The sequence below is a fragment of the Bactrocera dorsalis genome, chromosome 1 (assembly GCF_023373825.1).
Source record: "Bactrocera dorsalis isolate Fly_Bdor chromosome 1, ASM2337382v1, whole genome shotgun sequence".
Taxonomy (NCBI): Eukaryota; Metazoa; Arthropoda; class Insecta; order Diptera; family Tephritidae; genus Bactrocera; species Bactrocera dorsalis.
In genome coordinates this window covers 24,467,962-24,491,856 of record NC_064303.1, presented here as the reverse complement: position 1 = coordinate 24,491,856, position 23,895 = coordinate 24,467,962, and the positions used below count along the sequence as shown (strand labels likewise).

The window sequence follows — 23,895 nt, the reverse complement described above, 5'->3', positions numbered from 1 at the left end:
AAAATAATATCTTTCAGGTATTGTTCATCTTAAGCTATAACATTTGTTATCTTTGTGAGAATTTGCGGATTCCATCTCAAACGAACTGCGTCGTTTGGGTGATCAAGATTGAATCAAGGAAATTTGTAATACCTTATTTTGGTGTAGACCGTATACCAGAGAGGACCGAAACAAAGTTTCTAGTCTCTATTCTTATAGAGTTTTTAACCGCTTTGCAAGATGAGCAATAGCTCTTTTCTATTTGACAAGTTGTTATTGGTGCCCTTCCCTATCAGTGATTTCATCAGATTTTAGAAGCTAATAATTTACAGAACGCTCTTTGATCAAGAGTTTAGCTTTAATGTAAAGGTAAGGATTTGCCATTATCTTTCAAAATTGATTCCTCGGTAATTGGTTGGAGGGGCCTAATTTTTAAATGCTTTTTGAGGCAATTGGGGCCGTATGTCGGCAATAACACACCGAATAATCTCTTGCAAGACGTCAATCGTCTCGGGCTTATCTACGTAGATAAGCGGCTGAACGAAAGATGCGCGATTGTTGTGATTTATTTATATTTTTTCACATTTTGGCTTTTTGTGGGCGTGGCAATTTTTCAATTTCATTAAAAATTTCATTAAAGTGGCTTCATTTTTATTTAAACTATCGTTTGCGTGCTCGCATGGACGGACAGCCAAACATCTGTATTACTTTAAAGCAGTTCAAACATACATGTTATATTACATGTTCGATTAGAGATTTTAATTTGTTTAATTTTGCCATCCCTACTCGAGATTAAGTTCATTTCAGAAAAGCAGTTTTTATAAGGACCACAGCAATGTGTTGATATTAAGGCGAGTGCATTGAACGTTTGCGGTTTGCATAAAAATTTTGCTTGATAAGGATTTAAAGATAAAGAAGAGTATTTAAGAGGTATAATCAAGTACAGCTCGATATTTATTGTTTAGTATTTCAGTGTAAGTGAGTTGGTCTGCAAGTGATATCAGCATAATATAAAATTTTAGTTAAACTCTTTCAGAGATGTATATCATACTCGTCTACTTACTAAGTGGGCTGATCTTAAACAGCAAATTTCTGTTGGTACATACTAACTTACAGTTTGATAATTACAAAATTAGCGATCGAACAAACGCTCGGGTTGAATATTGTTATAAGGATGAACGTATTTCTTGTAATTGTGTGGATGGCATCCAATGCAATGTTAAGGGTGAATTCGGTGATATTTACGCAAGCTTTGTTTCAGAAGATCAGCAAATGTTAGTGATTTGTCCTAAGGAAACAAAAGTTAATATTACTTTTCTACTCGAGCACCAATTTCAGTCAAATCTACTTAAATCAAGTTATTGGGAGGAGAAAAACTGCAAGGAATTGAAGGACAAAATATTTCTTAAAATTATATTACATCCTATAACTATAAAGAATGAACTGAATAAGTTAACGCTGATCTATAATGACTTTGCTGCAAAATCAACAACAAATTTTTTCAAGGTGCAAAACCTATTTCATCTACATTTAATCATGAACTCAAAAGCAGACTTTATAATTATACCAACTGATATATTTTCTACCCAATATGCTACACTGACGACGCTTGCACTTAGCGCACGAAGTCTAACGAAACAACACGTAACGCTGCGAAACTTGACGCAAGAACATTTTCAAAGCCTTACTGCGCTCAGGCAACTGGACCTTGCCGGTAATAATATGAAGGTTTTGGACGAAAATATCTTTGCAAAACTTACGCAATTGAGTTGTCTGAACTTGAGCCGCAATGCCATCCAAGAATTGCCATCAAATTTACTCGCAAATCAGCTGCAACTAATAATACTAGATCTCAGTAACAATTTGTTGTCACATTTACCGCCTGAACTTTTCGCACGGGCTCGTTGGTTATGGCAATTGAAACTTAATGGCAATCGCCTGCGTGACGTTGCAAATCTCATGGCAAATCTGAAAGCGTTGAGTCATCTGCACAGACTAGACTTAAGCGACAACCAATTGGAAACTGTTTGGGACACTGAGCTTAACGCCAATACTTCAGCGACAATATTAACAAATTTTCGTTATGACAATATCAATATGCCTTTAGCTGTGGCGAAAGATCTAAATTATATCATCAAATTACAACCTCAAAAGTACGAAGGAAATGAGCTTATTTTGACCGTGATCAATTTAAGTGGCAATCGTTTGAGCGAGTTTAATATGGATTGGGTTTTCGAGGCCGGTGTTAAATGCCCATTTGAAATAAGCTTAGAACACAATTCGATTAAAAACGTATATGCTTTAACAAATCTTTTAAAAACATCTGCTGATTGTGAGCGCAATGTCACAGTGACTGGCAATCCTATCGAGTGTGATTGTAAATTAGCTTGGATCTACAATGGTAATTTTCGTACGTTTTTCAGTGATTTAAAGTGTACTCGCAAGTCAACCGAACTACTAACGGATATCACACAACTTGAACGTAACGACCTATGCGCTTGGCAACCGGTGCTATGTCCCAGCAAATGCGCTTGTCACACACAATCAGGGTTCTTGATCATCAACTGTAACGGTAGGGAGCTGGACGTTATCAAACAGCTGCCACGACCCGAGCAAGTTGCGCTCACGACTTCAATACTCGATATTAGCAGTAATCAGTTCACGGTTTTGCCGCCAAACACCACCTTCGGTTATGCCAACGTTTCGCAACTCTACGCTTCGCACAATAAAATCACGAATATAAGTCGCTCTGAACTACCCACCAACTTGACGGTTTTGGATCTACGAAATAATCATTTAAAAACATTAAGCGCCGATTTTTTGCGTGCATTTCTCAATGAGAGCACGAAACTACAACTTTTGAATTTGAGTGGTAATCCTTGGTTTTGCGACTGCGCTGCACAGCAACTGCTATATACAGTGCGCGCACATCGGCAACGCATACCCGATGTCGAGCAGTTAAGCTGTGATAATCTGCAGAATGTCACTCTCCTTACAGCAAGCTTGAGTGAATTATGCCGAACTGAGGATAACATTAAAAGTTATAGATATATAATTGCTTTGATCACAACCGCAGCGTTATTCATCATCAGCTTACTTCTCATTATCGCACTCTTCTTTAAATATAAATTGCAAGTGGAAGTCTGGTTATATAACCGCAACATATTGAGTTGTTGCATCCATGAGCGTGAGTTGGATAAGCATAAAACATTCGATGCGTTCATCTCCTATGCGCACCAACAGGCCGACTTTGTCAACCACATATTACTGCCACAACTCGAGCAGTGCGAACCACCATTTCGTATATGCACGCACGAACGCAATTGGCTAGCTGGCGCTTATATACCTGAACAAATCATCGAATCGGTCGAACAGTCGCGACGTACGATCATTGTGCTCTCGCAGCACTTCATTGAGTCGGAATGGGCGCGCATGGAGTTTCGCACAGCGCATCAGTGCTCGTTGAACGAAGGTCGTGCGCGCATAATTATCATTAAATACGGTGAAATTATCAACAGTGAGCTATTGGATAAGGAATTGAAGGCATATTTGGATATGAACACATATCTGGATTGGCAGGATGACCGATTTTGGGATAAACTACGCTATGCCATGCCACATAAAATGGGTAGAAAACGCAATGCCGATATGCTGGAAGTCGGCGGCAGAAGGTGTGTTATGGCACAAAATCCTCAATTGCGTGACGAGAGCGTTTAAATTTGTCGCAGGCATACTTCATGGTTCATCGTGAAGAGAAGTAAGTGTTTGCAGATATGATTATACCAGTATATAGACATTACATATAATTGTAGATTTTTTAGGGAATTTGGTCGAAATGTTGCTATGTACTACTTTAAACTACCACACTAATAATATATGCAGACCAAAAATAAGATGAGAAGATATGATGAAGATGACTATAGAGAGCATTTTAATTCTAGCGGTTTTTTAAATAAGTTCAAGTTTATATTTACATATAATTTATAAACCATTGGAACGAACATTTTAGTAGTAAAATTTACTCTTCAACCAAATTCAGAAACTGTTTTATTGTATTCATTAATTTCAGATATTTATAAAATATAGTTGGATTTGTTGTCAATAAGACTTGCTACCGGAGTTTTACCTCTATCGTCGTGTAGTGGACAAGCTTGTGGTTTTGTAAGATTAAACAAAAATAAAGTATATCCCAAGGCCTGAGTTCAGTTTAGACTTTACACAGGAAAATGTCTAACGGTGTGTTATGACACGATCTTAATGGCCAATCGACCATCCCAAAACGTTAAATTATTTGCTCACCGAAGTGTTCTCTCAATAACGCCATTGACTGATGCGATATGAGGGAAGTGACGCCGTCTTATTGAAACAAAATGACACCGAGATCACGCCCTTCAATTACAAGCATTATATAGTCGGTTATCATTGCACTATAACGGTCGCCATTGATGGTTGCGTACTCACCGGCATCATTTTTAAAGAAATATGGGCCGATGAGTACAACGACCCATAAAGCACACGAAACAGTGATTTTTTCTGGATGAAATGGCAGATATTGTTCTCTTTCACTTGCTCTTTGTCTCAAATGCGGCAATTTGTTTATATACATACCCATTGAGCCCGAAATGAGTCTTATTGCTGAACAAAATTTGGCTCGAAAACGTGGGATTTTCTTGGAACTTTTCAAGAGCCCATAGAGTGGAAAATTGTCCCAAGTCGTTTCATATGTCGGTTCGGCTTGCTGCGAACGGCCCCGAATCGACTCTCCACGGTCATCGTGTTGACTCTCAGCTACGGCTGCTATTTTTCTTCGTTACCTGCTGGCAGTGGTCTATTCGGTCGAATATTTTCCAATAATGAATACTGGGTTTCAAGACAAGTGATGTTAATGCGAATAGTACGCTCAGTAGGTCGATTATGTTGACCATAAGTAGAGCAAAGCGCGGGAACACATTCTTTACAGAACGCGAATTTTCGTTCAGACGTAAACCTCTCCGTTATAAAATGCCAAATAATACTGAACAAAAATAGCTTGACAGCTTGACACGAATCAAGTGTGATCTGACAAAAAAAAAAAGACTATTGAAAAATTAAATCTCCTTGAATCACCTGTTACTTCGATCTTGGCAACATTCTAACAATTGGGGCTTAGAGGTTTACTAAAATGACATAAAGAGGTTCAAATTGTTATGTTTTATTGTTTTTTTTTAGAGTGAACGCCTAAAAGAAGTTGCTACCGACGAAAACATTAAAAAAGTCCGGAAAATAGTTTTGATTGACCGTGATAAATCCGAGTTTTTGCATCGTGACAGTGTCACAGTGGACGACACATTGTTCCATCATTGCATCCCGAAGTCCAATCAACAGTCCCATGAGTAGACTGCACACGATGAACCCGCTCCAAAGTGTAGAAAAATGCAACAGTCGGTTGGCAAAGTTATGGCGTCTGGATTTCAGGACAGTTCATGGACCATCAACAGCTAATATTACATAGCATTATTGGACCGTTTGAAGAACAAACTAACGAAAACGGCCGCATTTGAAGAAAATGAAGATGCTGTTTCACCAAGGCTTTGGACCATATCTCAAGTCAGAGAAAAAAATTACAAAAATCGATTAACTGGGCTATGAATTGCTTCCGCATTCACTGTATTCTTTGGATCTGGCACCCAGTGACTATTTCCTGCTCTCAGATGTAAAACCCCGAGTAGAAATTTTCGTCGAATGAAGATGTGAGGATAAATCGTACTACGAAATATCGAAAAGTTGGAGGGTGGCTATAATCCGTGTATCACCTTTGAAGGGAGCTATATTATATAAAAGAAAAGACGAATTTTTCCAAAAAAAAGTGTTTTACTATAGTAAGCCGTGTACTTTTCAATTGACTTGTTAAACTTATTATAGAGCGTGGCAATGCAGACTTCTTAAAAGGTTAAAAACCACAGGTGCCGCTTCTCAATATGATCTACTGTACTAAATAGAAGTTTTGGAAAGGGTTACTTGTACGTAGTATGCTATGTAGCTGTTGCGAGAGCTTAAAAAAAAATAATTGAACAAAACTAATAATTCAATACTATTGCTTTCTTTTTATCCGAATAACGCAATAAAATGTCCCATTGTTTTTGGCGTTGGCGCCAGTGGCCCAAATGGTTGATACTATTTGAGACAATGAAGAGAAATTGCATTTCATTTGTTGTCTCGTGAGCGCGTTCGGCAATTCTTGCCAAATTTTTCATCGCACAGCTTTGCGTTTATATTTTAAAAATACGTACATATACATACATACATATATGTATATTTATTTGATTTTTGTTATGTTGTTGGGTTGCAATATTTATTTCCATTCAGTTTTAGTTGCTTGTCCAAAACTATGTAACACTACTTTGACGTTTTTTCGTATTTTGCGTATAAGGGTGTGTGTGTGTGTGTGTTTATTGCCGTCATCAATATGCATCGATCAACATCAGCAGCTTCAAAGCCGTCAAATTGAATACTTCACTTGACAAACTAAACGAAAATGGATGAGCTTTCCGAATTGAATAAGTTGCAGTTAAGCAACAAATGTTGGCTGGCCTGCTGAGTACTTAACGGTTCGAATGAAGGAATTGAAGCGACAAGCGAGTTTTGAACATAAATTTGAAAATGTAAATTTTAATGTGAGTTATTAAGTAAAAGGAAATTTCTATGTATTTTTTTCCTTGATTAGCATTCACTGAAGCTCAGGTGATGCTGACATTGACTAAACTGGTCAATGTCGATCTTCTTCATGTTGCTGGTGGTCGGCCGTTACCTCAGTCTGCTTGTTGGTTCTAGTCAAGCAACATTTACGTGATGCTGTTTGAGGTTTTGAAGGTTTACTACTGTAAGCAAAAAAATAAATAAGACTGTGTTCATAATTTTAAAATTCTTAATTTGCTGTTCAAAATCTATGTCGTCCTTGTCAAAGTAATTCCCTTTGTTCCCCATATTCTTGTGTCACCGTTTTTTCTAATTTTCGATACAATTGTTAAAGTAAATTTCCGGAATAGCCTTCAATGTGCGTAGCGATTCACGTTTGGTGTCTACAGTTGTCTCTAAACAGTTTCCCCGGAGCGGTCGTTTGAGTCTGCTGAATAACCAGAAGTCACATGGAGCTAAACCAGGCGAATGTCGTGGTTGCCGTACGATATTAGTTGATAACTTGGCGAAAAACTCAGGAAGTATCAATGCAGTAAGTGACGGTGCATTTTATTGGTGCAAAAAACCAAAGATGTCGGTCATTAATTCCATTTTACGAATAGCTTTGCATAACACTCAAATAGTATTTTTTTCTTGACAGGTCGGAAGGAATTCGAAGTGCATCACACATCGATAATCGAACAAACCTGTCAACATAAATTTGAATTTTGACATTCTTTGACGTGGTTTTTAGTATTCGGCTCACCTTTACAACGATATTCGGTCGATTGATGGCCTGTTTTCAGATCGTGAGCATAGATCCAAGACTCTTCGCCAGAAATAGTACTGTTCATTAGATTCTCGTAGTAGAAAGCTATTATTTCACAAACGTTAACGCGACGCTGTGTTTTTGAAAACAAAAAAAAATTAGTGATTTTAGAACTAATCGTGCTTTCATTATCCTTAGGCCCAAATGATCTTTAAAAATGGGTTTCACTGTGTCTTCCCATATTCCAACGATTCCAGTAAGATTTCTGACTGTTAATCGTTGATTTTCAAGCACTAATTGCTTTATTTTATTGATTTTTTGAACATTAGTTGATGTTGTTGGCTGTCCTGGGTCGAAGAATTTATACGCATTGTGTAAGTTTTCCTAATCCCTTTAATTTGTAAGATTTGTGGTTTAAAAATTTACAAGAAGTTAATAGATCAGTCACGATAATGCACCGTCGCATACTGCCATGATTCTTCGTGAGTCTTTCGCCAAATATTCAACCGACATCATGTCTTAACCACCATATTCGCCTGATTTAGCTCTGTGTAACATCTGGGCTATTCAGCAAACTCAAATGACCGCTCCTGTTTTGAGTAAATTGAAGACATCAAACGTGAATCGCTAAACGCATTGAAGTTTTTTTCGGAAACTTACTTTAACAACTGTTTCGAAGATTGGAAAATACAAGTGTATACTCAATGGGAACACTTTTATTGGGACGACAGAGATTTTGAAGAATAAATTAAGAATTTTAAAATTATAAACAAAATATTACTATATTTTGATCGTAGTAGCACGTTATTTTTAAAACTGCTTCAAAATATAAAATCGTGGATGAAATAAAAAAAAAGATACTGGAAATTACTATCGGAGTAGCATCTTCAGGGGTTAAGAAAAGAAGGGCCTAGAAATTTGTAGTTGATTATATTGTACATGCCATTAATAAGAGGACCGTAATGAGACTTTTAGGGAGCACGATTTGTTAAAGATGGATGGAATCTGGTTTAAAGAAAAGAAGAACCCTATATGCTGTGTTAGAGATACTAACATTTTGAGTTTTCTGAAGGCTAGCATTGATTTAAATGTTGAGTTCGAACATATTAATGAATATCCCACAATGTGACTATAGTATTAATCTAAGGGTTCGTTGTTGTCCTCATAGCATATTTACTAAGTTACCGAAAATCAGTAAGGATATAGAAAATGGGTATTTTAACTGATACCTTGATGAAAAATAACTATATATAATAAGCTTAGTTTTGTGGATTGAAGGTCCAACAAGTTCTAAAAGTTTTAACTTGTAATGGTAATAAGCAGAAAAAACACACTCAAAGACTGTTATCAGAAACTGAGTCTGAACAAAGAAGCCAAGCACTATCTCTACCATTGTGACTAATTAGTCATGTGTTCTTTAGGTTCCCCAAATATCTGTTCGGGTACATAGGTTGAATGAAAAGTCTCTGGCCTATCATATTAAAACACATTTTTTTTTGACAAAATTCCTTTTTTGTTATTCAACATGGTACACTTCAAGAGTCATGCACTGATTATAGCAACTATCCAAATTTTCGATACCACTTTTGTATGATGATTTAACTTTTGCTTCAAAATAGGCCTTAGTTTCGGCGATCACCTCTTCATTCACCGAAAATTTCCTCTCAGGAAGGTTTGAGAACAGGAAATATTCTTGGGGGCAGATATGGAACATATGATGGATGCTGATACAATTCGAAGCCCAATTCAAAAATTTTTGCCATCGTTTTCACTAATACGGTCCATTACTTTGGTGAAAGAGCATCTTCTGTGTCTTCAAATGCGGCAGCTTTCGGCGATTTCGTTCTTCAAACGGTCCAATAATGCTATGTACTAGACGCTATTGAAGATTATTTCTTTTTAGAGGTAGTCCCTTAAAAATTATTCCATGAACAAGCCAAAATACCGACGCTATAACCTTGACCGCAGACTGTTGTGTATGTTGTCGACTTTTCTGACGTTTTCGCCGCTTTTGGACGTTCACCGACTTCGGTGCTCATTTCACTCCGTCTAAACTTAGTATGGCAATCCTTGATAGTTCTTTTTCCATCCTACCAGGTTTTTGCTTCAGCTGTATTTTTTTCTTCAATATTTTATCAACAAGCGAATCTAATTTTTCACAATAACAAAAGTTGCTACACTCAAAGTCATATACTTCACAAACTAATGATCCGACAGCTGTTAATTTTAAGCCTAACTAAAATGGATTTAAGTCTAGTAGAGCCATCTATGTATCAGGCCGGGACCTTTTTAATTGACTACCTACCAGATCGCATATCGTGCGCTATACGAATTCTTCTTCTTCTTAATTGGCGTAGACACCGCTTAGGCGATTATAGCCGAGTTAACAACCGCGCGCCAGTCGTTTCTTCTTTTCGCTACGTGGCGCCAATTGGATATTCCAAGCGAAGCCAGGTCCTTCTCCACTTGGTCCTTCCAACGGAGTGGAGGTCTTCCTCTCCCTCCGCTTCCCCCAGCGGGTACTGCGTCGAATACTTTCAGAGCTGGAGTGTTTTCGTCCAACCAGACAACATGACCTAGCCAGGGTAGCCGCTGTCTTTTAATTCGCTGAACTATGTCAATGTCGTCGTATATCTCGTACAGCTCATCGTTCCATCGGATGTCGTCATCAAAAGGGGGGTCTCTCCACCGAGGCTGTTGTTGCTTTTTCATTGTTTTTTTACGTGGCTGGTCCCAAACCCAGCACACAACCCTATGCTGGGGATGTTTCGCCTTCTCACTTTAGCTCGCCTTCAAACGGATGTTCTAAGGCTACCCAGAGGATACTTGGTCTAAGACCAGAAGTCGTGAGCTGCTTGAGTCATATGTAAAAGAATCGTTTCTGGCTACTCGCCAGAGAATGGCAATCAGAGAACTTTCCTCACTTGCGTGAACTTCTACACATGACTCCATCCTCCATATACGAATTAAAACATTAAATTTTACTTTTAAAATATTCCAACAGGTTTATGGAGACTTTTGAATTTGGTATAATTATGAGAGAATTCGTCGAAAGTGTGTTGAGAACCGCGCACAAAGCTACATAACAATAAGCTCTCAATAAGTGCTTACAATAGTGCTTAAATCAATTTCGTATAAGAGAGTTGAAATAATATAAAAACGGAAAACTCTCCAAAGAGCGATGGAAGAGCATGAAAAGTCGTAGAAATTCGCAAGAAACTTTTTTTAATATTACAAGAAGTTAAAAAATGAAAAATATAAATTTTATTTGGAATAAAGTTGGAATATACTCGTAAAATATGTTATAAGAAAATAAATGAGCGGAGTACACATTCTATAAAATCAATTTTTTTTCTGGCAAAAGTACTTGTGCTTCGTGTATTGTGGCCGACTAATAAAACAATTGCTATTATACTGCCTTCTTCTCTTCCATTAAAAGACAACGTTATTATTTACTCCGAAATTAGAGCCACATGCGTTTTTGTTTTAAGCAACTCGTACACTATTAAGCACAACTTGTAGCTTTTTAAACTCTGCGAGAGCGTCATTCACTTTTTTATATTGTATTTTTATTATTTTTTTAAATTTACGAAATGCTCCCGCGCTCTCAAGTTGACAGCAGTTTTTACGATATTTGGATGTTTATATCAAAACCGCTCTTTGTACTAGTACTTCAAGCTCGCTGTATCTCTCTATTACACTCTCAATATCCCTGTGACTTCACCCACCACTGCTCAATCGCCCACATATTCTTAGTAGTACCGTAGTACTGCTTTTAGTTGACCGTTAGCTACCTTAACCTTTTGCTTGTTAACTCTCGCTCTCTCTCTCGCATTCACCTGTCGTTCGTCAGCTCTATTTTAGTGTGCCACATAGACTTCGTCGACCGTTGCTTCATTCAGCACTGCTCACGAAATAAGCAAATTCCGTTACTACTGTGCTCGTTGGCTTAACCGAACAACAAACACCGTGTACGAATGTAATCGTTGTCGCTACTTTGACATCGTTTACCGTTAAACAACACGATGTCCTTAAATGTCAGTTGCTGTTGTATTTTTTTCCAAACAAAATTCAGTTTGTGCTCATCCGTCGGAGTGTTTTGGTGTTCGGTGATGACGCGAACGCATCAACGCAACGCGCGTGTTACATTCGTTATAGCCTTTAAAGCGATAGCTGCGTGTCACCGTTAGTGTGTGCGGCATACAGCACCAAAAGTGTCGCCTGAAAATTAAGTGAAAGACAATGCAGTGAAGTTTTAATAATTAGAATGTTAGCATCGGCAGTTGATTTTGACGCCATGTTTTAGTGAACGACACGCATGTGTTTCTTGGATAGACGAAACGAAGTTCTACAACAATAAATTGTAAGGAAAAATGCTAATTTTTTGCAAGTGCAGAATTAAGTGCGTGTATATTGAAGGCTGTAGGTGCAAGATAATTAAATGCTAATAAAATACATACATACAAATGTTGAATATAAAACAAATTTATGAAAACCAGAAAGAAGTGCGAGGCAGAAATTGGCACAAAGGAATAAAATACATGCGTGCTACATGATGTTGCATGAAAGAAAAATAAACATATCAAGTGAAAATTAATAAAAATACACACTTATACATATGTACATATCTGCAAAGTTTGCAAAAGCGACAAGAAAAAAACAGCAACAAACGAAAAAGTCGAGTTAACTCCAATTAGAATATGCTAACGTCTTAAGCCACACGTGTGTCGTGTCTACGAAATTCCTCGAGTTGCTGCTATGGAAAGTTAATAAACGTGTTCAAACGGTAAATTTCATTCAAAAGCGTGTGTGTACGTGCGTGCGTGTGTGTGGTGAATGAAGAGTATACAGTGGCGGACAAAAGTCTACATACACCCCCTGTTTTCTTCGATGTGAGAGTACAAAAAGTTTTTAGACAGTTTTTACAGTTTTATTCTAATATTTATTATAATAGCAATTAACTAAAAAAATCCATTATTTAACATAAAACAACAAATTTATGTAAGAAAAACTCAAAAATTGCTTTGACAAAAGTCTACATACAGTTCAAATGTCATACTTTGTACATTAGGGGTATTCTCTTGCTCTTGCAAGATTGCAGATTGCAAAAATACTACACCGAAATATACAAGGGCACGAGAGCACCCATTGCAGAATCTAGTGATATATGAGCGACTGATTCAGTCAATTTATTGTAAATGGCTATTGTGCATGGCTATTGTGAATTGGCGCACCTTCTGCATGCATTTTTAACAAAAAAAACTGTAACAAAACTTTATAATTTAAATATAAATTATAAAATCTAATTAAAATTTACCTTTCTCAACAGTTTAACGACGTAATATGTCTTTATGTAAAATGGCAACTACAACAGGGTTGCAATTTTATTTTTGCGTGACATTGCACGCTAATATACATGGGTTTGGGTCTGACATATTTCACAGCCCTTGCAAATATTTTTCTGCGTGTGTTTGTTGTTGTGCCGTTGTAAATTTGCAATGCTTGCACCGTGCACCGGGGTTTGCAAGAGCAAGAGAATACCCCTATTGTTATATTAACAGTAAGGTAACGTTAGCCTTTTTCTTTTATTTCAATATGTTTATTGTTTGATATTTATTGAATTTAGTTGTGGTTTAAACACTTCAATAGCTATAATGGCTCCGTGAAATGAAATATCAATTGATGTAAGAAATTTGGTGATAAAAGAAAGAAAAGAAAAAAAAACATATGGTGTAATTTCTAAAATTTTAAACTTGAGTCGAGCAACAGTACAGACAATTCTAAAAAACTTTAAAAATAATGGTTCCAACGAAAATAAATCGCGCAGTGGACCCCCAAAAAAACAATCTCGTAGATACGTCAGCCTGATTCTCAACGAAGTAGACCAAAATCCAAAAGTAAATGCTCCAAATATAGCCGAACGCATAGCGAGTACGTCACAAATGAGTATCTAACCAAGAACAATAAAAAAACTCTAAACGATAACATTTTCCACAGTAGAACACCACGGAAGAAACCTTTTATTTCTGAAAAAATCGGAAAATTCGTTTAAAGTTCGCCAAAAAACACAAAGAAAAGGAAATGGATTTTTGGAAAAAAGTTTCATTTACAGATGATTCTAAATTCACTCTTTTTGGTAGTGATGAAAGTGCTAAAATTTGATGGAAAACTAACGCCACGCTTGAACCGAAGAACGTAGTATCAATTGTGAAGCTCGGTGGCGGCAGCGTAATGGTTTGGGGAGTTGTTGCGGCCTCTGGAGTTAGAAATTCGGACTTTATTGAAGGTGAAATGGACGGTTATAAGTATAAGTCTCTGTTGGAACATAATTTGAAGCCTTTGGTGGATAATTTAGGGCTCGGTTCCGGTTGGATATTTCAACAAGATAACGATCCGATGCATGCGGCGCAAATTCTCAAGGATTGGTTGCTTTATTATACTCCAAGTCAATTAAATACACCACCTCAAAGTCCAAATATGAATATTATTGAACATGTCTGGGAGATTTTGGAGCGTAGAATTAGATAGAACCAAATTTCTAGCTCTGCTCTACTCTAAGAGCGCATATTGGGACCTAGGAACAGCATTACATTTGCAGCGTTGACAAATTTAGCAGAATCAATGCCACAGCGTCTTCAAGCAGTTATAGATACCAATGGAGACCCAACTAAATACTAAAACGTCTTAATAACTAGCATTTTTTACAGTTTTTCGCACTGAACTAAGATATTTTTGTACTGTATGTAGACTTTTGTCAACACAATATTTGAGTTTTTATTCCATAAATTTGTAGTTTTATATTAATTAATGGATTTTTTAAGTTTGTTGTTATTAGAAAGAAGATTAGAATAAAACTGTATCAACACATTTTTCTAAAAAGTTTTTGTACTCTCACATCGAAGAAAACAGGGGGTGTATGTAGACTTTTGTCCGCCACTGTATGTAAATGTATGGAAGGTGGAAATATACGCATATTTTTAATATTATACTAGTGTGCGTGCTACTGCTGCACACACCTATACATACATGCACAGCTTGAGTGCTAAGATAAGTTAATCAAAAATCGTGCAGTGAAGAAGGACAATAAGCGCCAATCGAATAACTTTCACTTTTCGCGCAATGGAGTATAATTTGTGCTTGTGTTGGTTTGTAGTGGTGTGCGTGCTGGCCTAAGGTGCTGTTGACTGGTCACGTAAGTTGGTCTTATTAGCATTTGTTTTCGGGCAATTGCATGTGAGAGATAAAAGCGTTTTGTGAAGAAAGGTTTGAACTGAAGTTGCTGCGGGTCAAATGTGAGGTTATGCGCGAGGCTTTTGTATTAACGGCAGATTCACTGAGCTTAGTCGCAATTTGGTCGATAATATACATACATATATTGAAGGTCGCCGAGAAATGGCTTAAGCGTTTTTATCAACATTTTTTTGTAGACTCAGCGATTTGTTATTGCCAGCCGTGCGGTTGTCACTCACATTCTATTGCTAGGTACGTCAATATAATGAACACAAACCTACCTGGTTCTGAAGATGGCACAGGCAGATTTATTTTCAAAAAAATTGGTCGGCAGTTTCGACAAATAAGCAGTTTCTTTTGAAGAAAAATATGTGTCAGATCGATATCTTAAACACTGTGATATATACATATATTTATATATTAAGGTGGGCCAAAAATAGTTTTTATTTTTTTTTCTTAGTTACGAAAAATATGATTTATTATGTTTATTAGCCATCAATTTGTAATATAAGATGAAAAATTGTGGAAATAATTTTTTATAATTTTCTGTTGAACTTTAACTACGAATAACTTTGAATGAGTTGGCTCAGCCAAAAAATGTTCTAGACCTTTTTTGTAGATCGAAGAATAGAATTTCCTAAAAGAATAAGTGTTGTATCTCGCTTACCAATTATTTGTTTGTGTACATTAAAAATCCAAACAAAAAAAAATACAAAATTTCCTTCGTTATTTATATGGGAAATCGAAATTGTCGATGAGGCACCTCTTAATATTAATATTAAGAGCTCAGGTCTTACCAGAATTTGTTTTTAGTCATGTCGGATGAGATTTTCATAGTAACTAAGAAACAAAAAATAGAAACTATTTTTGGTCCACCTTAATATATGTATATATATATATTCGTTTAGATGTTTCTTAAGGATGTTACAAACATCATTGCAATTGTTCAGGGCAAATGTAAGAATTTAATTTTTCTACCATAGCTTAACGAAACTAAAGATGATCTATTTATTGCCAATAAAACCGGGATATTTTTTCCATATGCGATCTATAAGCTCTCCGCTTACCTTCTCGTTGTTATTTTCTATACCGGGTCTTCGAACGTTACGGTTGTCAGTAGAATAAGTAAGAATGATTAGTGAATCGGTGAGTTATGATTTGAAAACGCTGTCGAGATAGTGTCTCAAAACATAGGACACATTTTTCGAATGCCAGCCAATCCTCGAAAATCCACTAACAATCCTTCAAATATCTTTTCGATGTTTGAAAACGCTTCTAAAAAAAATATCAAGCTCTTCCAAAACGGCTTTTAAGTCTCTGAATATATTCGGATGGTTCCATGAGTTGCTGTCGTAACTAGGTTTTTTATGGAAGGGAGGGTTCCTATGTTAAAGAAATGTTGGTACTTCTTCCAAAAATTCACCGATGAATTCCCATAGCAAAACATTTAAAAGAACATAGCGCTTATATACTCATTATTTAATACCACTAAAAATTGTGATGATAGGTCTCTGTTAAAAGCAATAGATATTTTGATAAAATTTTTTCTGAGCGAGTTAACCTCTAAAATCAAATAATAATGGAGTTTCTCCTGCGACCAACCATATTTATTTCCATCGGGACAAACATTTTATGTATTAGGTCTACAACTTTGCTTCCGCCGTTTTCCAATAGATGCCTCTAGGGTCAAGCACTGGTCGATTAAATCGTTTTACCCAACAAAATTTGCAGAGATCTGTTTGCATCCCAAACTTATTCTCAACTGAAAGTGTTATTTTTTGAGCCGAATTCTCGACATTTGCGGGAAATTTTGCTTTTCTTTTTTAATTCCAAGAAAAGTGCGGCTGAGCACCCGTCCCCGCTTTACTGAGGCTGACACATACATAGACAATACTGTTACTCTACTACTACCATCCATATGAGTTTTATTAGGTATTAAAAAAATATAGAATTTTTGTAAAGCAACTTGTGTTAGTTTACAAAAAAATGGATCATAAAGCATTTCGTGTGTTAATTAAGCATTGCTTTTTAAGGGAATAAGGGAAAACACTTTTGGACCGTTTTTATACAATAAAGCCTTAAATTTACAAAAAAAAACTTATAATTAAGTAAGCGTTTGAAATTAAGTATTTTTTGGCAAGAGCAGCTACTGTTCATTAAAATAGTTTTTTGAAATTAATACTTTTATATTATTCACAAATATATTTTTATATGAATAAATCATGATTAGGCTAGAGAATCGCTAAATAAAATTAGTATGTTATACATATTTTTTATGTTGCATGTTTCTCAGAGGTACTATAACCGAGGGATGACAATCGCTTTTGCTTTATATGTGTTACTATCAGTTGTAAGGTCGTACTCTTTCTGCCAGCAAACCAAGAAAAACCAAGTATTTGGAATGACTATGTTGATATTTTCATAAAGCAAATTATTCCATTGATTGTGCACGCCTAAGTTCAAACACTTACCACTAACTTGTTTTTCAAAAATAGTGGTAGCTGAATGAAAGAATTTATGATGTGATACTTTTGCAGGTTTTCTCGTAATCGTCTTCTGAGTACTTGGTAATTTGCTGGTGCTTTATCAACGTGAAAGACATTCAACATTTTTTCGTGTCGTAGGTTATTTGACTTTACCCACTTATCTTCCGTCTCTCAAGCTATTTTCGCCAGGGGTTGCTGAAATTTTGTTGGTTGTTAATTAATTTGACCCTTCGAAGAACGAGCTTCAAAAACAACTCGACAAAAGCATGATTAATATCAAACCTTTAGGCTTCTTCTTATTTTTGCTGTTTGTTAACTATTGTTGGTTATTTTATTAGTAAAGCGGTACATTTGGTGGGTTCATTTCTACCTATACGATGTTAGAAGCTAAACGAATCAGTTTTAGCAGACATTTGTTAGACTAAATTTAGGCTAAGGATCATAAAACTTATCGTAAATGAAATGGAATAATTGGTTATTGATTCAATACTTTTGAAATGTCAATACAAACTTTTTTTTAATTTTCTTAAAGAGGAGGGTCAACATTCCTTATCCATTTTATATATGCTTGTAAGGTTTTAATGCCGTGATTCTAATATGAGATTTGTCAACGAAACATTTTCTAAAAGAGAGTGATTGATGAGGAAAAACCCCCACTGAAGTTTTTAAAAAATATTGAAAGCGCTAAAAAATAGTTTTCTTTATAATAAAAACATTAAATTCAATATATAATATATGCGTGTTTACTACGCTGCAACAAAGTTGTGTTAGACCATAATTCTAATGAAATGTGCAACCTAAAATAAAGTTAAACAACAATAATGAACTTAATAATAAAGAAATATAAACTTTATAGTGACTCCAATAAAAAAGCATATTAAAAGTAAGGTACGACACTCGCGAGCGCAAGTAATTAAGCTGTTGTGAGCCATAAAATGTGTTAAACAAAGTAGAATCCTTAAAAAAATGTAGCGAACGTAATGAACAATAAAACAAAAACAATTTTAGAACTTCCTAAATAGCTGTTATGGGTGTGTTATTTCTATAGTTAACCAACTTTGAAATTAATTTACTTTATGTGTGCTTAGAATGTATGAAAAGAAGCATAAACTGCATAAATATAGTTGAACAAATTGATTTTGTTGGCAACACGCCTTGTTTGATTTATATTTGTCTTCGTTAATTGGCAGTTAAGAGTCTGACGACTCTTGAAAAATATTTTTAGCCTCAAAACGAATGCTTAATTTAAGCAATCAAGTTCATTATTTCTTTTTCATATGCTTTTAAATGTATTCCGAAGCATGGACTGGCATAATGGCGAATGGTCAATGAGCTGGTGAATGAACAACTTAATCAATTATCTTCATTTTATATACAAAATATTAGCTGCGAAAGTTTTTAACCTGCTTTGTTCTGATAATGTGAATAATGTGAGAAATATTTGGAAAAAATATGAAGTTAACTTTGGCTGATAAATCTGTTCGGAGTTTATTGAAAATAGCTACTTTTTTTTGCTATTTCAAATAACTTGACTCAATACTAAATTGAATTAAATTTTATACTGCGAAGAATCTTTACTGTAACAGATCTAATAAGCGCTTAAACATCGTACATATAAATTTTAAGCCATAAGATTTAAAGCCAGGGTAATACTTTACGATATAAAGCGTCAACCAGAGGATTGCAATCTAAGCAATTTAAGTATAAAGTCACCCGGTAACTGGAAAATCTAATATTAGGTATATGGAAGCTCAGGGATGTATTGATCCAATTCAACCCATTTTTGATACACCGAGTTAGTATTGCCAAGAAAGGATTCTCTCTGAATTTCGATTGTATATCCCATAAACTTTATTTCATTTCTATAAAAACATTATATTTCCGTGAAATACTGAAAAAATGTGTTCCCATTCCAAAAACAAATGATGTTATTTAAAGGTGGATGGTAACACTAACAATTCTATAAAAACAATTTTTTTTCTAACGGTACTGTTCTTATTTTTGTACGTAGTAAGCGGAATACACTGAAAACGGTGTTACATTGCTATAAAGACAGCCTTCCAGCACGAAAAAAAAAACAATTTTCTCTTCTTACCTTATAATTTATTGTGTTTTGATTGTGAATATTCGATTTGGCATTGTGTTGGTGTGATGAGGAAGCATTTAACCGCAGAAAACACATGTATCCAAAATAGCTGTTTTCAGCTCAGAAATCGTACTAAATTGGCATTGATCCTCGTAAACTTTTCTTACCAGCCATCCCCAGATGTTCTCGATAAGACTTTAGTATATAAGGAGAACAAGCTGGTCATTCCAAAAGATGGATATGGATAGCAAATAGAAAAATGGCGAATCGATGTTGGCTTATGATTGCGTAAAGATTTGGTTTGCTATTTGAAAAACGTTAAACCGTAGTTTGTGGCACTTAAAAGGGTTTTCTAGCCTTATGCCCCAAATTTTAGCGTGATTTTGATAACAAAGAGCATTTGATATTTTCGCTATTATTTTTTTTATATTTGCAGAGTACACAAAATTAATTTAGTTTTTTATTGAGTTATGAGTTCTTGAAGTAGAGGGGAAAAAAGGACGTGTTCTCGTCGCTATGATTTCTACCCTTGGGTTCATTCGAAAAACCATTACGATTAGTACGAATGTCGATATCTCAAAAAAGCGGCAGAACTGAAAAAATTAAAATGGCGGCTGCTCAAAAATACTGGTAGATTTTTACACCATTTCATTATCTTTACTGAATTTTTTTTTTTTAAATGTTGAAATTCCCAGTTTTTCTCTTTTTGTTGCTTTTTGGCATGGAGAGATATTTAAAGAATATTCATAATATATATCAAGTGTTTAAAACTTGAGATACTGTGACAAAGTCATCGAAAAAGGTAATTTCGAGAAAAACAAGTTTAAAATTTCTTCATCCGCCAAACCGGTCCAGTTACCGCGACACTAAAACGGTTGTATTTTCTCTGGTAATTTGAATTTTGAGAAATATTTTTGGATTGACGTTTTTGATGAATGGGTCGACTACTTTCTTGGTTTGAAAAAATCGATTTTTGTGTTGCTTATTTGTAATGCAGATATCACTGGAAATGTGTATTAAAAAATATTTGAACGAAAGCATTTTGGTTTACGAGATTTCCATCTCCAAACTCGGACCCGCGCTGACTACTCATGTCGCTCAGTGTGCTTTAAATTTTATTTTCACAAAATTAGTAGTTTTTCCAAGTTTTGGCACAATTTTGAACCAACTATAAAAGTACGAGTATGTTCGAAATCTGTGTGTATCGCTTTGCAAGGATTTTTTACAGTTTTTTTTCACCTTTAGAACCGTGGTCTAAAACTGCTCCTTGCTTTAATATTGAATTTGAATTTTTAATATTTAAATATTCAAAAAAGCTTGCTTCGAAACACAACACGTTATAACCCCTGACAATCAATATACAATTATTTTCGTTTTCGAGCTTCTGAAACTGAAATCTCTTACTAAGAAGTCGACTTCGTCGCACCGGGTCTGGTGCATTCAAGTAGGCATCAAAGCCAGAGTTTTTTTTAGCCACATTGTGCTCCCAAAAACTTAGATCTTTTATTTACTCTTGTTCTATGTCTTTAAAAGAAGAATGTTATGTATAATTCTATCATGTAGACTTTATTTTCGCGCAACGGTAGTTTTAACATAATTGTCTCAACATCATTTCGTAGTTTGACAAAAAATTTTCATTCATTTTTTTTTAATTTTTGATTTTCATAAATTTTCATAAATTTTTTATAATTTTATTTTAATTTGAGCTAAGTATACTGAGAAATATGGCATAACGACCCCCTGATATTTTAAGCTTCTGTGCTTAGTGAGTTTTTCTAGAATTTTGAAACTGTATATTATTAACGTTAAGAGGTTCCCCAGGGAAAGGCTTCGTTAGAAATTATGAAAGCAGAGTGAAAAGAACAAGTTTTGTGCAAGAGCAATCCGTGCATTGTTTATTTATCTTTGTAAGAATATTCAAAATATTAGCTTATTAGTCACGATCGTTTGTTTTTTTTTGTTGTAAGAAATTCAAATAAGGCTTAATTCTAGTTTTGCAGTGGGACAGTAGTTTTGTAAATTATGCAACGCCAGTTTTAATTTTAAATTTTATGCAGATTTTTAAAACACCGGAAGCATTTTTTGACATCGTTTGAATATATTAGAGTAAGTAAAAATCGGAATTATTAGAATATTATCTTATATTGCAACAAAAAATATACCCGGAAATTGTATTTAATTATTCATCAATATCTTTTTTGTCGCTTCAACACTTATAACTCGGCTATAATCGCGTAAGCGGTGTCTACGCCAATTAAGAAGAAAAAGATCACTTATGACAACGATTTTTTCCAGTCCTTGAAAAATTTTATAAGCACCTTTTGGGATGGCCTTCAGCTCCTTCTGCCAATTTTGTTTTATCTCTTCGATCGACTGAAAACGGGTTCCACGAAACGGCAATTTCAGTTTGGGGAAGAAAAAAACATCATGCGGAGCCAAATCTGGTGAATACGGTGAACCATGGTATTAATTGCGTTTTGGTTTAAATTCGGTCACAATTGTGGTTCGATGCGATGGCGAATTATCATCGTGTAAAATTCATGAATGGTTCTTCCACAATTCCGGCAGTTTTCGACGGAAGTTCTCACGTAAATGCTTCAATACTTATTCACCATATGTCCCTCCGGACAAATTCATGATTCACGAAACAAGAAATACCGAAAAAAACAATGAGCATCATCTTGATTTTTGAGCGAATTTCGCTGGGTTTTTTTAGTTTCCGCTCGTTTTTTTCCCCTCAGTTCCGATGATTGTTTACTTGTTTGCATGTCAAACTCATAAGTCCACGTCTTGTCGGCTGTTGTAATGCTCTCTATGAATGTGGGATGGGAATTCGCATATTTACGACACTCTTTTGGAAAAATTCAGCTTTTTCGAGACGAGTCGAACAGCAACGCGTTTCATACTCAAAATATCTACCAAAATCATGTGAATGATCTCACGACAGATGGCGAGCTCTATTGCTCTGTTTTTAAGATATCGTTTTGAAATTTTGCAAACGTCATGTTCTCTTCAAGAAGCTGCTTATTTGTTGGAAGTGAAGATATCGGATCACTATAACATATAGCTGCCATACAAACTGAACGATCGGAATCAAGTTCTTGTATGGAAAACTTTCACATTTGACAAGATATATTCACGAAATTTGGTACAGATTATTTTCTAAGACAACAATGTAATCTCCGAAGAAATTGTTCAGATCGGTTAACTATAGCATATAGCTGCCATACAAACAGAACACATAGCTACTAAAATAAAAGCACCTGTGAAGGCTATATTAGCTTCGGTGCAGCCGAAATTTACGTTTATTCTTGTTTTTTATAATAATTCAGTAATACAGAAACACCACTCGAATTTTCCTATTTCGACGAAATTTAGAATTATATACCATTGAAAATCTTGTGAATATTACCGTGACAGCCAAGGAAATCAAATTAGAATCAAATTCTTGTCTGCTCTTCCTTTTAGATATACTATATGAAAAGACTGCTCTTGACAATCTATAAGTGTTATACAAGGTAAAATTAATATAAATTTGTTATGACAGTTTTAGACAAGTCTGTGCATAAAAACAAACAAATTAATAAGCCGTTTTGCTGAAGTTAAGAATTTCTTGAAACACTACACAGATATCAAAGTATAATATAAATTGAAAATAACTTTCAAACTCGTTTAAAAAGCAGTGTCTGCAACGCAAATTTTCCTCAATTTAAGCACGCACACTCACGCAGCATTTCATTTGAACGCCAGTACTCATGCACACCCACACACACGCATACACAAGCAAATGAATGTAAGTTATATTAAGCAGCGTAATTTTATTTGCACGCCATTTTGGCTACTTTGTTTTACACAGCTTTTCGTTTTGCATTGCTTTCTTTCCACTTTAAAGCGCTTAACGTAACGGCTAGCTACTTTCGAGGCATTAAAGTGTCAACTTGACATTCATCGCTTTATGGTGAAATGTGAGCGCGTGAGCATGAGTACCGTAATTTACACGCAACAGCAGCAAAGCGAATGCGTTTAATGTAAAACAACAACAACAACAAACGGTAAAAGAAAGGAATCATGTCGTGCCTGTCTAAGCGTCCGTTTGCGGCATTAAGCACTGAAAATCGCTATTGCGTTGACACTTTGAGAAACTTTTAAAAGCAATTTACTTACTGGCGTAGTCATTCGCCGCTTAGGCCTAGTCCAATGGTTGACCTATTGACCCATGTAAATCGATATGACTGGGTAAAAATTACGAAATAAAAACACACTGGACGATGCGCAAATGCTCGCCAACCTCAGACTTTGTAGCGTGAAAGTTATTTACGAGCTTAAAGCTTGAATGATGAGTTTACAGTGAGTGAATAAATAAATAAATAAGTAAGTAAGTAAGTAAATAATTAAATATCGAAGTGTTGTCAGTTGGGAAAGTAACTCAAACTGTGCACTGCCAGCGAAGTTTTTGCGGAGGCATGCAGTCGAGTGGCACTTTGTAAGTTTGCCTTGGTGCAGCCGTCACAAGTATGCTTCAATATCACTTTTTCTATGTATCTGAGAGTCAATTAGAGACTGCCTGAAATTTGTGGAATTGTAATTTGTTGTCTACGTTACAACGAAGAATGTTGCGAGGCAACAAAACTGTCCCTGAAGTACGGCAAAAAGGCAGATTGCGAAAATTTCTTCCCGTTACCTGTTTTGAG

At 35.5% G+C, this 23,895-nt stretch overlaps 2 protein-coding genes across 6 annotated transcripts in view; both read left to right on the top strand.

Annotated features, from left to right (window-relative positions):
• The first annotated feature begins 931 nt into the window (after window positions 1-931).
• LOC125776510 (protein toll-like) lies at window positions 932-4,003 on the top strand. Its single transcript, XM_049448832.1, has 2 exons — window positions 932-3,740; window positions 3,792-4,003. The coding sequence occupies exon 1, from the start codon at window positions 1,018-1,020 to the stop codon at window positions 3,694-3,696; it is 2,679 nt and encodes an 892-aa protein (XP_049304789.1). The 5' UTR covers window positions 932-1,017; the 3' UTR covers window positions 3,697-3,740; window positions 3,792-4,003.
• Window positions 4,004-11,366: 7,363 nt separating this feature from the next.
• Window positions 11,367-23,895, top strand: part of LOC105222272 (neural cell adhesion molecule 1-A) — a 187,488-nt gene continuing 174,959 nt past the window's right edge. Inside the window, exon 1 of one of the 5 annotated variants that reach the window (XM_049448787.1) lies at window positions 11,367-12,188. The gene's annotated coding sequence lies outside the window, so the exon portion shown is untranslated. Of the gene's footprint in view, window positions 12,189-14,347; window positions 14,595-23,895 lie in introns of those variants that run through there. The other 4 variants (XM_049448798.1, XM_049448796.1, XM_049448804.1 and 1 more) reach the window with 4 other exon arrangements.

What these genes read in the sequence shown, in the direction of transcription:
- LOC125776510 (XM_049448832.1), top strand. Translation starts at nt 1,018, where the DNA reads ATGTATATCATACTCGTCTACTTACTAAGTGGGCTGATCTTAAACAGC.